We start from the raw sequence: 13,235 nt of genomic DNA, 5'->3' as shown, positions 1-13,235 counted from the left end.
CATGGCTGTCACATGGCCAATAATACCTAGCTGCAGCCACCCACTACACCCGAAGCCGCTCGTAAACACGCCCCTCCAAACCACGCCCCCTCCAAACCACGCCCCCCGTTGCTACGGTGGCTTGCTGGGAAAAAAATCAGTATTTAAATATTTAACAGTTAGTTGTTGTCTGACGCTTGTAAAAAGGCGCACTGCTCACAAATTTCCTCCTTTTTGTCAGGTAAGATGGTGACACAAATGCTAATATATATTTTTAAATTTTACAATTAGCGTTTGTTTGAAATCCAGGAGTTCAGCTACTAAAGGGTTAACTTGCGTCGAGCAACGTTAGTGTAACTTAATATTATGATGTACTCCTATTGCTATTAACTTACAACAACACTGACCTGTCTGTAATATGTATGTAACAATACAATATTTTAGCGATCATTTTTCATCCGGTAACGTCAACGTGAGGACATTCAGTCTAGTCCTTTTGTTTGACTGTGCCTTTCCAAGTCATTTTAACTCGAGTTAATACATCAGTATAACTCGAGTTAATACATACCGGCTAATCGGATAAAGTAAATATGTGTGTGTGTGTTTCTTTCTGTCTGTTTGACGACGCTGAAGTTAGCCTCCGATTCGGCACTTAGGGGAAAGTTAAGAGGAAATTAATGTAACGTGCAGTGCGACTGTTTGTACACTGATCGTCTGTTTTTTGTGACACTTCTGACACATTTTAGACATTTTTGGTAAGACATTAACTTTACACTAGTGTTGTAGTAGAGAATGGTCTTGGTCTCGAGACCGCATTTTCAAGGTCTTGGTCTCGTCTCGGTCTCGACTGCATTTTTACTCGGTCTTGTCTCGGTCTCGGTCGAGCTGGTCTCGGGATTTTTTGTCAAGACCAGCCGAGACCACAGCTGCTGTGAAACCGCATTTTGAAAGTGTTTACGCTGCCACCTGCGCGGCGGAGGCCGGGAATTGTTTAGCTAAAATCCCTAAACCGTTTCTCATTCATTCTCTATGGTAGTGCTACAATCACTTACATTGTTTTCTATGAGTTGTCATTCATTCTACGCTGACTTCTGTTGGAGACCAGTCGAGCCCACAGACACAGCCGAGAATTTCACGTAGGTAAGATGATCTTTTTTAATATATAAATTTAACACTACAGTATGAGTTTACTGTCATATCACCGGGTTTATGTTCCGCGCTCATTCAAACTTTACTGTTCGCTATTCATTCATTCACTCGGTAGCCTACGATTTGTCTCTGTCAAACGGGTTTTGTGTAAATACGACTACACTATGAATTAACTTAGTATTGTTTTTTGATAATATACATGTGTGATAAAGTTAACGTTATGATATTGCCGTGACAGCGCCGTACGATACCGATCTGTCACCGGTTAACGTTAGCCCGCTTCTTTTTTCTTTCCCCCCGGTAGCCTAATTCATAAAAAGGCGCTCGTAGTAAAACGCCGCGCAGAATAAACAATGAAACATGATGGTTTTATATTTTCTTGTGTACAGTTGTTGTTGTTGATGACGGTAAATCGTCTTGTCAGTAAAGTTATGGGCGTGTCTTGACGTTAGCTCAGCTTTATTCCTGTCGTCATTGGTTCGAAGTTTACTATGAGACTACGGTGAAGTTATGCGTCAATTCATGAATGAATATGAACTTTTTTTTTTTTCACATTTCACTTTACATCTGAATAGTATCGATGTTGACAGGTCATTCATATAATAGTGTACACAGCTTGTATGATAACTCGTTTGGTAGTTACAGACAAAGTCTGACTACATTATTGTTAAAATAAAATTTTCCGCCATATTTCCACTCTCTCACACACACGTTTATTCTTTTAACCTCTTCATTAATACACACTGAAACAGGTTACACACACTAGCCTAGTAGTTCTCCACTTCTCCTGTAACTGTCACCCTCCCCCCTCCTGTATCCCAATGTGTGAATTCACACACACACACACACACACACACACACACACACACACACACACACACACACACACACACACACACACACACACACACAGGGTCATGACCTTTTTGAATGAAGTTCAGAGATCAAAGAGAATGTACTGCAGCAAGATCTTAAAAGGCCAGGTTGTTAAACGAATAGCTTTGATGCAAAACAAACCTGAAATGTCATAACTTTAAATGTAAAATAAACTTAAAATTCTGTTTTTCTTTTATGGCAGATCGAGAGATGCAGATGTCTTTTTTCCCAGGGAGACTCAGTGTTGTGTTCCGCAAGGGACCACTTGGGTTTCTCCTCCAGGACCCGTCTGCTGAAGCCAGGCGGATCAAGGACGACCCCACTCTGCAGGACAAGTCTGCACCCACGAGGGAGGACCAGGTGCGGCAGAACGCTCTGGCTCTCGTCCGTCAGAGAGGAGGCGATGCCTCCGACATGACGGAGGTGCTTGGAGACTACATCCTGCAGTTTGGCAAGTACAAGGGGAAGTCCTTCAGGTGGCTCTTGATGAACGACATCGGGTACACAGTGTACCTCATCAAGCACGTCCAGAAGGAGGAGGCCATGGGAATCTCCACGACCGAGGGGCATAGCAAGGACAGCCTGAGATCTTTCGTCCACTATGCTCTCGGTTTTACTGAGATCCAGTCCCTTCTGGCGTATGAGGCCAAGGAAGTGGGTGTTGCAGCAGGCTCTGCGGAGGACGACCAGCTCGTTGGCTTTGGCACCCGGGCCAAGAGCACCTGGAAGGAGGTGTGGGACAGCAGGGCTGATGGCTACGCCAACTTCATCCTGGGGAGGAACTGCGCCCCAGGGACACGCATGGCCAAGCTGCAGCAGTACCTGAGGAAGAGGCAACAGTCTGCTGCTGCTTCCACAGGTGCCTCAAGTGCCCCAGCCAATCCCACAGGTAAGTTCTTTTATTCATATTTTGTACATAATATAAAGTTAGTGGTGGTTAGTTGTCTGGCCAGAAATAGTGCTTTAAATCTGTATCATCTATATCTATATAGAAATATACTTTACATGTAACAAATTACAGCTTCTTTTAATGCAAACTAAATCTTGTTTTATACACACTTCTGTACAACAAAGTGATGGATGAAGATACTGAGTTGGAGAGAGCGATGCTGAGCATAACACCCTCCAAGCTTCAGGTGCAGAGCTGTAAGTACACGTTTTTCTACACTAAATGTCATAATTGATGATGGTTATGTTTTGTATCTGATGTCTCCTCTATTTATTTCTCTGTGTGTAACCAGGTGATGTGCCGGTAGCAGCAGCTACCACACCAGGAGTGCCGTCAGGAGCAAAGACAGGTTCTTAAATTCACGGTTTCAGGACTGGAGTACAATTCTTTGACATGATGAAATGCCCTCCAAACCTGAGCCTGTTTTTAACTATTATGTTTGTGTTCTGGCCACGTTCTGGCCTTGTTCTGGCCACGTTCTGGCCCCGTTCCTTTAATAATACGGCCCTATGCTGGAGTTGTGTTAACTGTCCTATGGACTATGAATTGATGCCTGCCACCATGAACTGATTTCAACAGCAAAGATGGTAAGTATACACCGTTGTTCTCCATGCATGTTGTTTTAAAACAAATGAAGCAGTCTTGTCTGCTAACACTTGCATGCTTGTTTGTTGTGTCATACTGCTCCTCCCACTTAGGTTAGTGAGTAGTGTCGTCTGATTTGTTGCCTGCCATGTAATTAATCAATTTAACTTTGTGAAGTTATGAGAAGTGGGAGTAGCAAGTTTATGGCTGTTTGAGTTCCTACTAACACCAACACCTGATGACATTGTGAATTCTGAATATAAGTGATTAATTTGTTTTTCTTTTGTAGTTCCATCTGCTGCTGCATCTGCTCCCCCTCCTGATACAACTGTTAAAAACTGCAGGCATCTCCAGCTCATGGTAAAAACACAGGAATCCAGTCCATGTAAACAAATCATGTGTTAACTTGAGTTAAATATGACATATTAAATATGATTAATATTATATTTTTTTATATTTAACTCTCCTGTAGCTCCAGCCTCACCAGGAGCTCAGAGGAAGACACCTGTGCCCCTCCCACCACAGTTGGCGTTCCTCTTGAAGGAGACTGCAGGTCCAACAGAGGAGGAGAGGACTGAGTCAACTGCAGGTCAGTTCACATTGTAGTATACAGCTGACATTTAACGACATATCTGCTAATTGCATGAAGCATTTCATTCACTTTAGCCAACATGTTGCCATGTTTATATCCTGTACAAATGCAAAACAGAAAGATTATATTTTTTTCAGGACCCAGCACAAGTCCTGCTCTCACTGCTGCGCGCAAGGTCCTGACTTTTGAGGACAAAGGTGAAGACGGTAAGACAGTGTGAAGAAACCCCCTCTGCAACTCTGCTATAATCATTTCATTTTATCAAAGCTTTTCACACTAACTATAATGATGTTTCTACTGTTTGTCTCCTTGTTTTATCCAGTCCCTCCAGCACAGCTCCTCCAGGGAACTTTTGGACAGGTCTTCAGATCTGACCACACCAGGAAAGTGGCGCGGAAGGTAACGCTGGCGTCCGGCGTTATGTCCAGTTACGCCGTGATGAACGAGAACTGGCTCATTGCTTCCTGGGTGATGGTTCAGTCTGAGGCTGAGAAGTCCTTGGAGTCGATGTACCAGGGACTGCAGAAGAGGTACATCGACGCCGGAGTGGAAAAGGCAGGCTACCACTGGATGGACAGGTGAGAACAGCCATGTTGTCTTTTCACTGATATACAATTAACAGAAATTGTTTCTTTCATTAATCTAAATTGCACTCCGTCTTGCTTTCTTTGGTGTGTAGGGATTGCTGTGCTCCGTTTAGGATCCCAGACTCTGCTCCTGGTGAACATCTTCACTGGGACGCCTGGAAGACCACCCCCTCCATTGTTGCTGAGGCCACCTCTGGACCGCTGGCAAACTCATGTGCATCACGCTCATGTTACAACAACAACATCGTTGTGAAGCTGGACTTGTTCCACTGCATGAGATGTTTTACACGAGAGTGCACCTCTGAGCATCACCCTCTGTTCAGCACTTTCTGCCAGCTCCTCTCAGCTGCCTTCTCTGTGGTGGACCAGGATGACCTGAAGAAGCTCCAGGCTGCTTATGAGTTCTGCGGCATCCAGCCACCCAACCCCACCAAGCAGCACATCCGCGAGCACTGCAGGACCAAAGTGCCCCAGCCCATGGAGCTGCTGGACAGAGTGGAGAAAGTGCTGCAACATTTCCACGTGGCAACGGACCCCAACAACGTCCCCCTCTTCAAGGCATCCATGCTGAAGACGTGGCGCATCCAGCGCGTCCACGTTCTCCGTGGTTGCCTGAGTGACCCTGAGCTCAAAGAGGGCATCATGTACAGGTACGGCGGCACCCTGCAGCTCAACCACGTACCTGGGGAAGGTGCAGCAGTCCCCCTCTGGATCCCAGTCAGAGGTACATCACAGCAGGAGGGGTTCCACTGCCAGACACAGCACCCTCCTCCAGCCAGACACTGTCCTCTGGCCTGACATTTCCTCCGCCTGTCGGCCCTGTCCTCTCTGCTGGCGTGCTGCTGAAGCACGAAATGCCAGCAGAAGATAAGGATCATCCAGCAGCACAGGGTAAGTTGACATAATTCTTTGTGTATAAAAGTTTGGGTTATGTTTTAATGTAATAACATGATTAACTGAGGATGTCCTATTGCTTTATTATGTTCCAGAAATGTCACAGGCCCTGCCACTGCCGCTGAGGTCATCGCCACGGAGTGCACGCACCGGTCCCATCAAGACAGGTGGGCGTGTGTTTGTGCTGGACCACACACGCTGGACTCCACCGATGAAGGCTGCCATCGATGGCTTGCTGCAGAAGCATCGTGGAGAGGAGGACATGCTGCGGCGTGTGGATCAGGAGTACGCAGACATGGTCCATCAGTCTGCCTCCGATCCCAACAGCTTGCTGCACCCCACCACCAGGCTGCACATATCGCGGTATGTGAAGCACCTGGCAAAACTGCTGAACACCAGCTCCTCCCTGAACACGAGCCAGGAGAAACTCCTGCAGACTCAGCAGCTCTGGCACGCTCTGTCAGAGGGGAGTGAGACTGCCAGTGTGCCAGTGGTCACTCTGAAGCCAGCTGTTGTTAATCCACCTGCTCTCTCCACACCTCTGTCTCAAGACTCTATTGAGAAGATTGTGGAGAGCATCTTGGAGAACCAACAGAGGCAGCAGCAGCAGCAGCAGCAGCAACAACAGCAGCAGGAGCAGAAGAAGAGGCAGACAAAGACCTGTCTCGCCTGCGGACAGCCGAAGTCCCGTTACGAGGGTGACGGGTCATCGGTGCACTTCTTTTTCCAGCAGGGGCCTATTCGCTACTTCTACTGCTCCAAGAAAGTGCACCAGGTCTACGCTGCTGATGGACTCTCTGACTCCAGAATGCCCTTTGAAGAGTTCCAGGGGACAGAGTCCTTCCAAAGGGAGCTGGAAGCTGCCAGAAAACGGGCTGAGGAGAGAGCAGACAAGAAGAAGAAAAGGCCAGAGTCTGAAAAAGGAGGCCGCCTCTGCAGATTCTGCCACTTAGAGGTGAAACAGGGACCAAACAGCCCCCACATCCACACCTGCTTCCCTGGAGTGGCAGGGAAATACATTTATTGCCCCTCCAAGGTGTTCACTCTCTACAAGGAGAAGGGCATGGCCAAGGAGATGACCTGGGGGGAGTTTCAGGCCTCTCCTTTCTATGAGGCAGAGAAGCAGAGATGGGTGGAGGACAGAAAAAAGTGATGTACAGTATATGTTGTAAATATGTATGTAAATGTTGTACATAGTTTGTGATGTTGAATAGAGAGAACCAAGTTATTGTTTTGTATGTTTACATGTTCTCTCTATGCACTGTATCATACTGTACATATTCAATTCAATTCAATTTATTTCACACACGTACAACAGCATCTGCAGAGCATCTTAGATACATATTACGTTTAGCTGCAGTGTGCGAAAACGGGTCACCCCAAGGAAGCCACTCAAGGCTCATAGTAGGGGGCCCTCAGACATACCATAACATACATTGAGTACATGCCAAAACAGACACACAAACAAACATCAAACACAAGCAGACACTAGGACAGACATACAGCAACATTTACATCTTCCAAATGCAACTGTGTGTGTGAGTGGAAAGAAAAAAAGGAATTAAGTAAAATAAAGATAAAGATAAGCAGGTGGACATAACGGTTTGGGTGTGGGGTAGAATGGCGCGTAAAGGCAATATTCCTTTGACAAGTCAGGGCTACATCGATAATACAATACATTATAATTAATCAAGCATACCTTAACAGTAATTGCTTTTTAAGGTTTTTTTTAAAAATTGAGATAGAGCGTGACATTTTAAGAGTGTCATCAAGCCCATTCCAGATCTCTGGTCCTCTGCAAACAACACTGTGGCTGGTACATTTTAATTTCCTCCTTTTTCCTATAATTAGATGTTTATTTCTAGTGCTATAGGTGTGCAGAGGTCGAGAGATTGGAATGAGGTCACATAACTTCTTATTTAATTTATACACAACTTGGTACATTGTTACAGCATTTTGAAAATAGTTATAGTCGGAGAGCTTCAGGAGATTGAAGTGAAGGAAAAGTGGTCCTGTAGGAGAATTGTAGCTAGACCATGATAGAGCCCGTGTTATTTTTTTTTGTAAAATCTCAAGTTTTTTTGTGTAAGTGGGAAATGTATTGCACCATATGACATTACAGTAGTTTAAATGTGGTTCAACTAAGGTTTTATATAAGGTGAGGAGTGCAGAAAGTGGAATGAAGTGCCTCAACTTAAAGAATAGACCAACATATTTAGACAGTTTTTTTAGTAAGTCATCAATATGTTGTTTAAAATTGAGGCATTCATCGATCACAATCCCTAAGAATCTTGTTGAGCTGACTCGAGTAATGTTCTTTCCATTTATGTTAGGATATATGTGGTTAGTGTCGAATTGTTTTTTATTTGAACGGAATATGATGTAGTTTGTTTTGCTTATATTGAGAGAAAGTTTATTGCATTTGAACCAGGTGTCTACTTTGGTGAGTTCACTGTTTATGATTTGTTCGAGCTCAACAAGATTGTTATGGGATAAAAACATATTAGTGTCATCGGCAAACAAAACTTTGTGGAGTGCATGTGAAGAGTGACCTAGGTCATTTATGTACAAAATAAAAAGAAGTGGTCCCAAAATGGAGCCCTGGGGTACCCCGTGCTTAATGGGTTTGAGAGATGATTTGTAGTTGTGTATACATACATATTGTTGTCTTCCAAGTAAGTAACTGCTAAACCAGTTGAGTGGTTGACCCCTGATCCCATAGTGGTACAATTTATTGATAAGAATTCTGTGGTCTATGGTGTCAAATGCTTTTGATAAGTCCAGAAAAATACCAATACCATAGTCACCTTTGTCGGTGGCGTCGTTTATTTTTTCAATTAGGTCTAAGATTGCCATACACGTAGTATTATTTTTCCTGAAGCCATACTGGGTTGGGACGATAATATTTTGCCTGTCGAGATAGTTATTTAATCTACTGTAGACTACTCTCTCCAATACCTTGGAAAGAGTAGGTAGGATGGAGATTGGACGGTAATTGGATAGATCGTTTTTGTCACCAGATTTAAATATTGGAGTGACTCGAGCGATTTTAGTGGATTTTGGAACCACTCCAGAAAGTAAAGATAAGTTAATACAGTACGTGAGAGGTTCAATTATTTCATATACAATAGTTTTTAGGATTCTGTTGGAGATCTCGTCGGTTCCAGCTGAATTTGAATTTTTTAAGTGCATAATGATTCTCTGTACTTCATCGCAGTAAGTTGGCTTCAAGAAAAATGAATTTAAGTAATTTCCTTTAAGGTAGTGATTAAAAGAGGTTCCCTTTGGTTGGCTTATCTTACTGGACAGGTTGTCTCCAATGGAGACAAAGTAATCGTTAAATCTATTTGCAAGATTGGCATTGCTGCTTTCGGTGTTATCCATGTTCGGGAACTCTGTGTTTTTTTTATGCTTATTTAAGACCTTGTTGAGCACTTTCCAGGATTTCTTTGAGTCTCCCTGTGATGCTTTTATAAGTTCTGTGTAATGTTTACTCTTACTCTTTCTTATTATGTGTGTGAGTTTGTTTTTATAATTGGTATATTCAGTTTTGTTAGTAGGATTTGGGTTGTTTATGTAGCGTTTATACAATTTGTTTTTATGTTTAATCGATTTTAGGATGCCCTTGGTGAGCCATGGGTTGTGACTAGTATTGTGAGTGAGAGTTCTCTCAGGAATAGTCCTCCGTATAGAATCTGTAATTTCTTTGGTCAGAGTATCGAATGCAGCATCTACATTATTTTGGTTGTAGACTTTGTCCCATGCCTTGGTATGCAGGTCCTCTCTCAAACATCTTAAAGTTTCTTCATTAATTACTTTTGTTTTTATTTTATGGTGTGAGAGTGGGGATCTGCCAACAAGGTCGATAAATAATACAATAGGGAAATGATCAGAAATCTCAGAAAGCACAACTCCTGACTCCAGTGGGGTGTTACGAATGTTTGTGATAGCATTGACAATAATAGATTTGGTGGAATGGGTTACTCTGGTAAAGGTGCTTATCGTGGGGAAGAATGAAAATTAATGTAATGTATTTAAGAAATTATTTTTTGCTGTGTCATCCCTGGAGAGGTCTATATTGAAGTCCCCGAGGAGGATGCAGTTTTTGTTTTTTTTATTTATGGAAAATAAAATTTCCTCCAGTTTAATGTTGAAAGTTTCAAGGTCGGCATCTGGGGGGCGATAAATCACGCCGACAATGAGATTCTTCCCATTTTTTATATTAATCTCAACAAAGAGTGAGTCAGAGTGATTGTCTACTATGGCAATATCATCACGCACAGTCATCTGGAGTGCAGAGGAAATATATAGACACACACCACCACCAGGTCTACCAGATCTGTTCTTAATGAGTAGTTCATAACCTTCAAGGTTTAAGATGTCAGTATAGGATCTATTGTTAATCCAGGTTTCGCTACAGCCTATGACATCGAAACTGCAACCAATGTTGGCGAGTAGAGTTACTAAGTCATCGTGATGCTTATTCAGGCTCCTAATGTTAAGATGTAAAAAGGAATAATTGTTTTCATTTTTTAGTTGTATTAACTGCTCTGGAACATATTGGCTGCAGTGTATATCCCTGTCATAGTCATATATATAGTTGATGTAAATATAATCATTTGTAAATATCTATCTATCTACTGTATCATAATGTACATATATATATAGTAGATGTAAATATAATCATTTGTAAATATGTAAATATCTATCTATCTACTGTATCATAATGTACATATATATAGTAGATGTAAATATAATCATTTGTAAATATCTATCTATCTATCTATCTATCTATCTATCTATCTATCTATCTATCTATCTATCTATCTATCTATCTATCTATCTATCTATCTATCTATCTCTACAGTATTGCTCATATTGTTCTTTTGGCTGCTACTTTGTATGCCAAAACAACAACAAAGTGTGTAAGTGAACTTACAGTAAGACAGTGCACAAAGTTTGAAATATTTTGTCATACACATGTATATAGTTGTCTTGACCTTTAATATTCCACGTTTCATCTTTATGTACATCTGTTGCAATCCAACATCATATTCTTGTTTTCCAGTATTCTTTCATGTTGATACATTGTAAATATTAAAACTGTCAATATGATCAACATGTTAATTGTTCTGCCTAATTACTTTATTTTTTTCATACCTCAATATCTCAGAGTAAAATTTAATTCTGTAGTCTAAAATACTTACAAAAGAAAAGTAGGACTCTCACAACTACTACTATTACTACTACCGTCAGTATGTTTTGAAAAGTCCATGGTATTAGTACAGAGGTCAACCCTGTGTTTGACCCACTGCAGTTTGCATACAGGTAAGGATGGAGTAAAGATGATGTCTTATCTATCTACTGTATCTATAGTATTACACATATTGTTCTTTTGGCTGCTACTTTGTATCTTTGTACAAAGTAGCAGCCAAAACAACAGCAAAGTGTGTAGTGAACTTAAAACAGTAGGATGTACACTTTCCAATAAGATGATACTATAATAATTAAATAATGGTGCATTTCCAAATCTAATCAAACATTTCTCAAGCGTTTTCAAAGAGTTTACAGTCATTTAGAATGAAATTTGATGAAGCTCCACTCGGGATTCGAACACGGGTCTGTGTGGAGTTTGAAAAAAAGAAAAAAGGTTGGCTGTTTCTCCGTTACGGGAATTCACAGCTGGCCTCCGCGGGCGGAGCGTCTTTTCTTCCCAGTTAATTTAAGCTGTAGCTACACACACATAAAGATAAGCTGCCTGATTTTGGCCCGATTTCCCTCCTTCCGAACAAGGACAAAAGATCAGCCGAATATTGACCGTTTCAATCAAAAGTCATGTGTGTGAGACGTGAGAGAGAGGGGTGGGGGGGCGTGGGGGGGGGACTTGAATCATTTTGGGAAAAATGACAACAAAAAAATCATGTAGGCTACAGTATTTTTCTGTTTGTTTGTTTTTTCATCAGAGAATCACATTTCAAGTGTTGTTCTTCATACATTGGTTGTAACAGCATCATTGCTGCTTTTGAAAGCACCATGTAAAAAGGGTTAAGTACTTCTGCAGGCTGGGTGGCTTTACCAACAGTTTGAAATACATTTATTTTTCAATATGACAAATAGACTATAATTCTTCTGTTTGGTCTCGGTCTTGGACTTGGTCTCGCCCCTCCACGGTCTTGGTCTTGTCTTGGTCTCGGCCCCTCAAAGTCTTGGTCTTGTCTTGGTCTCGGTATACTCTGGTCTCGGCCTTGTCTTGGTCTCGGGTTAGGTGGTCTTGACTACAACACTATCTGACACCCGCTATTGTGTTTGTGAAATGTTTATTTTATTTGTGAAAATGCTAAAGGGGAGATTTCACTGTTTTTGTTTGATACAGACCTCATCAGACCAGGTCCAGATCAAAAACCACTGTACCTAGACTTCTCAAATCTGGACTAGATTAATCCACAGGCCCTGAAGATTCATTCAGACACATTTTCTGATCTGTGAAACCTTCATTCTATTTGTGAAAATGCAAGAAAGGCACATTTCACCGTTTTCTCAGCATATAGACCACATAAGACCAGGTCCTGATCAAGAACCATTATGCCTAGACTTCTCAAATCTGGCCTAGATTTTCCTACAGAGGCTAAACATTCATTCAGACACAGTTTCTGATCTGTGAAACCTTCATTCTATTTGTGAAAATGCAATAAAGGCAGATTTCACCGTTTTCTCAGCATAAACCATGGTAGTCCTGATCAAAAACCACTATGCCTAGACTTCAAAAATAGAATAAAGGTTTCACAGATCAGAAACTGTGTCATAATCTAGGCCAGATTTGAGAAGTCTAGGCATAATGGTTCTTGATCAGGACCTGGTCTTATGTGGTCTATATGCTGAGAAAACGGTGAAATGTGCCTTTCTTGCATTTTCACAAATAGAATGAAGGTTTCACAGATCAGAAAATGTGTCTGAATGAATCTTCAGGGCCTGTGGATTAATCTAGTCCAGATTTGAGAAGTCTAGGTACAGTGGTTTTTGATCTGGACCTGGTCTAATGAGGTCTATTTGATTTCACTGTCATGTCCTCTGTGTAGTTATGTTCCTGTTTCCTTCCTGGAAGAAGGCAATATGGACAGTAAGGAAAGCAAAGTGGCAATGCCAGTTCAGGTGAGACAAATTTATATTTTTTCTAGGTACAGTAGAAACATTATCACTCAATGTCACACTGACTGTAACACTCATTACTTAACCATACAGTCGCCAACGACAGCAGTAGACTTTTTTTTTTTTTTTTTTTTCAATAAGCAAAGTGAAGGCCTATTGTAAAAGAATAGGCTAGTTTGAGTTGATCAAGTGTGATTGAAGTGTGATTTACATTGATTTTTATTTCCTTTCAAATAAAATGTAGGCTATAAAGTACAGACGTAAGCAGGACGATTTTTTCTTGTATTTCATTCTTCCTACAGACCAGTATTACAACATTCCGGGAAGGCACCTGCCCAGAACTCATTAAATTGGGAGGGGACACTTTTCAGTGCCCAATGTGCCACAAAGTAGGACCATACCATGCCCTAATTCCCCATTTACAAGGCCACCAGAGGTCTGTTGTTAAATATGGAGGTACGTTCAACCACAGGTAGGC

At 41.8% G+C, this 13,235-nt stretch overlaps 2 protein-coding genes across 2 annotated transcripts; both read left to right on the top strand.

Moving 5' to 3' along the window:
* Window positions 1-2,214: 2,214 nt before the first annotated feature.
* Window positions 2,215-4,116, top strand: LOC146977763 (uncharacterized). The gene is made up of 3 exons (XM_085794345.1): window positions 2,215-2,893; window positions 3,246-3,285; window positions 4,011-4,116. Exons 1-3 carry the CDS (start codon window positions 2,215-2,217, stop codon window positions 4,114-4,116), a joined length of 825 nt encoding a protein of 274 aa, XP_085650471.1.
* Window positions 4,117-4,532: 416 nt separating this feature from the next.
* LOC146977762 (uncharacterized) lies at window positions 4,533-6,821 on the top strand. The gene is made up of 4 exons (XM_085794344.1): window positions 4,533-4,708; window positions 4,810-5,509; window positions 5,566-5,608; window positions 5,707-6,821. The coding sequence occupies exons 1-4, from the start codon at window positions 4,551-4,553 to the stop codon at window positions 6,762-6,764; spliced, it is 1,959 nt and encodes a 652-aa protein (XP_085650470.1). The 5' UTR covers window positions 4,533-4,550; the 3' UTR covers window positions 6,765-6,821.
* The last annotated feature ends 6,414 nt before the right edge of the window (window positions 6,822-13,235 follow it).

Source organism: Trachurus japonicus, chromosome 12, assembly GCF_045865225.1.
Source record: "Trachurus japonicus isolate A0001 chromosome 12, Traja_1.0".
Classification (NCBI taxonomy): domain Eukaryota; kingdom Metazoa; phylum Chordata; class Actinopteri; order Carangiformes; family Carangidae; genus Trachurus; species Trachurus japonicus.
Note: the sequence above shows the minus strand (reverse complement) of the source record. Positions and strands in the feature narration are given on the sequence as shown.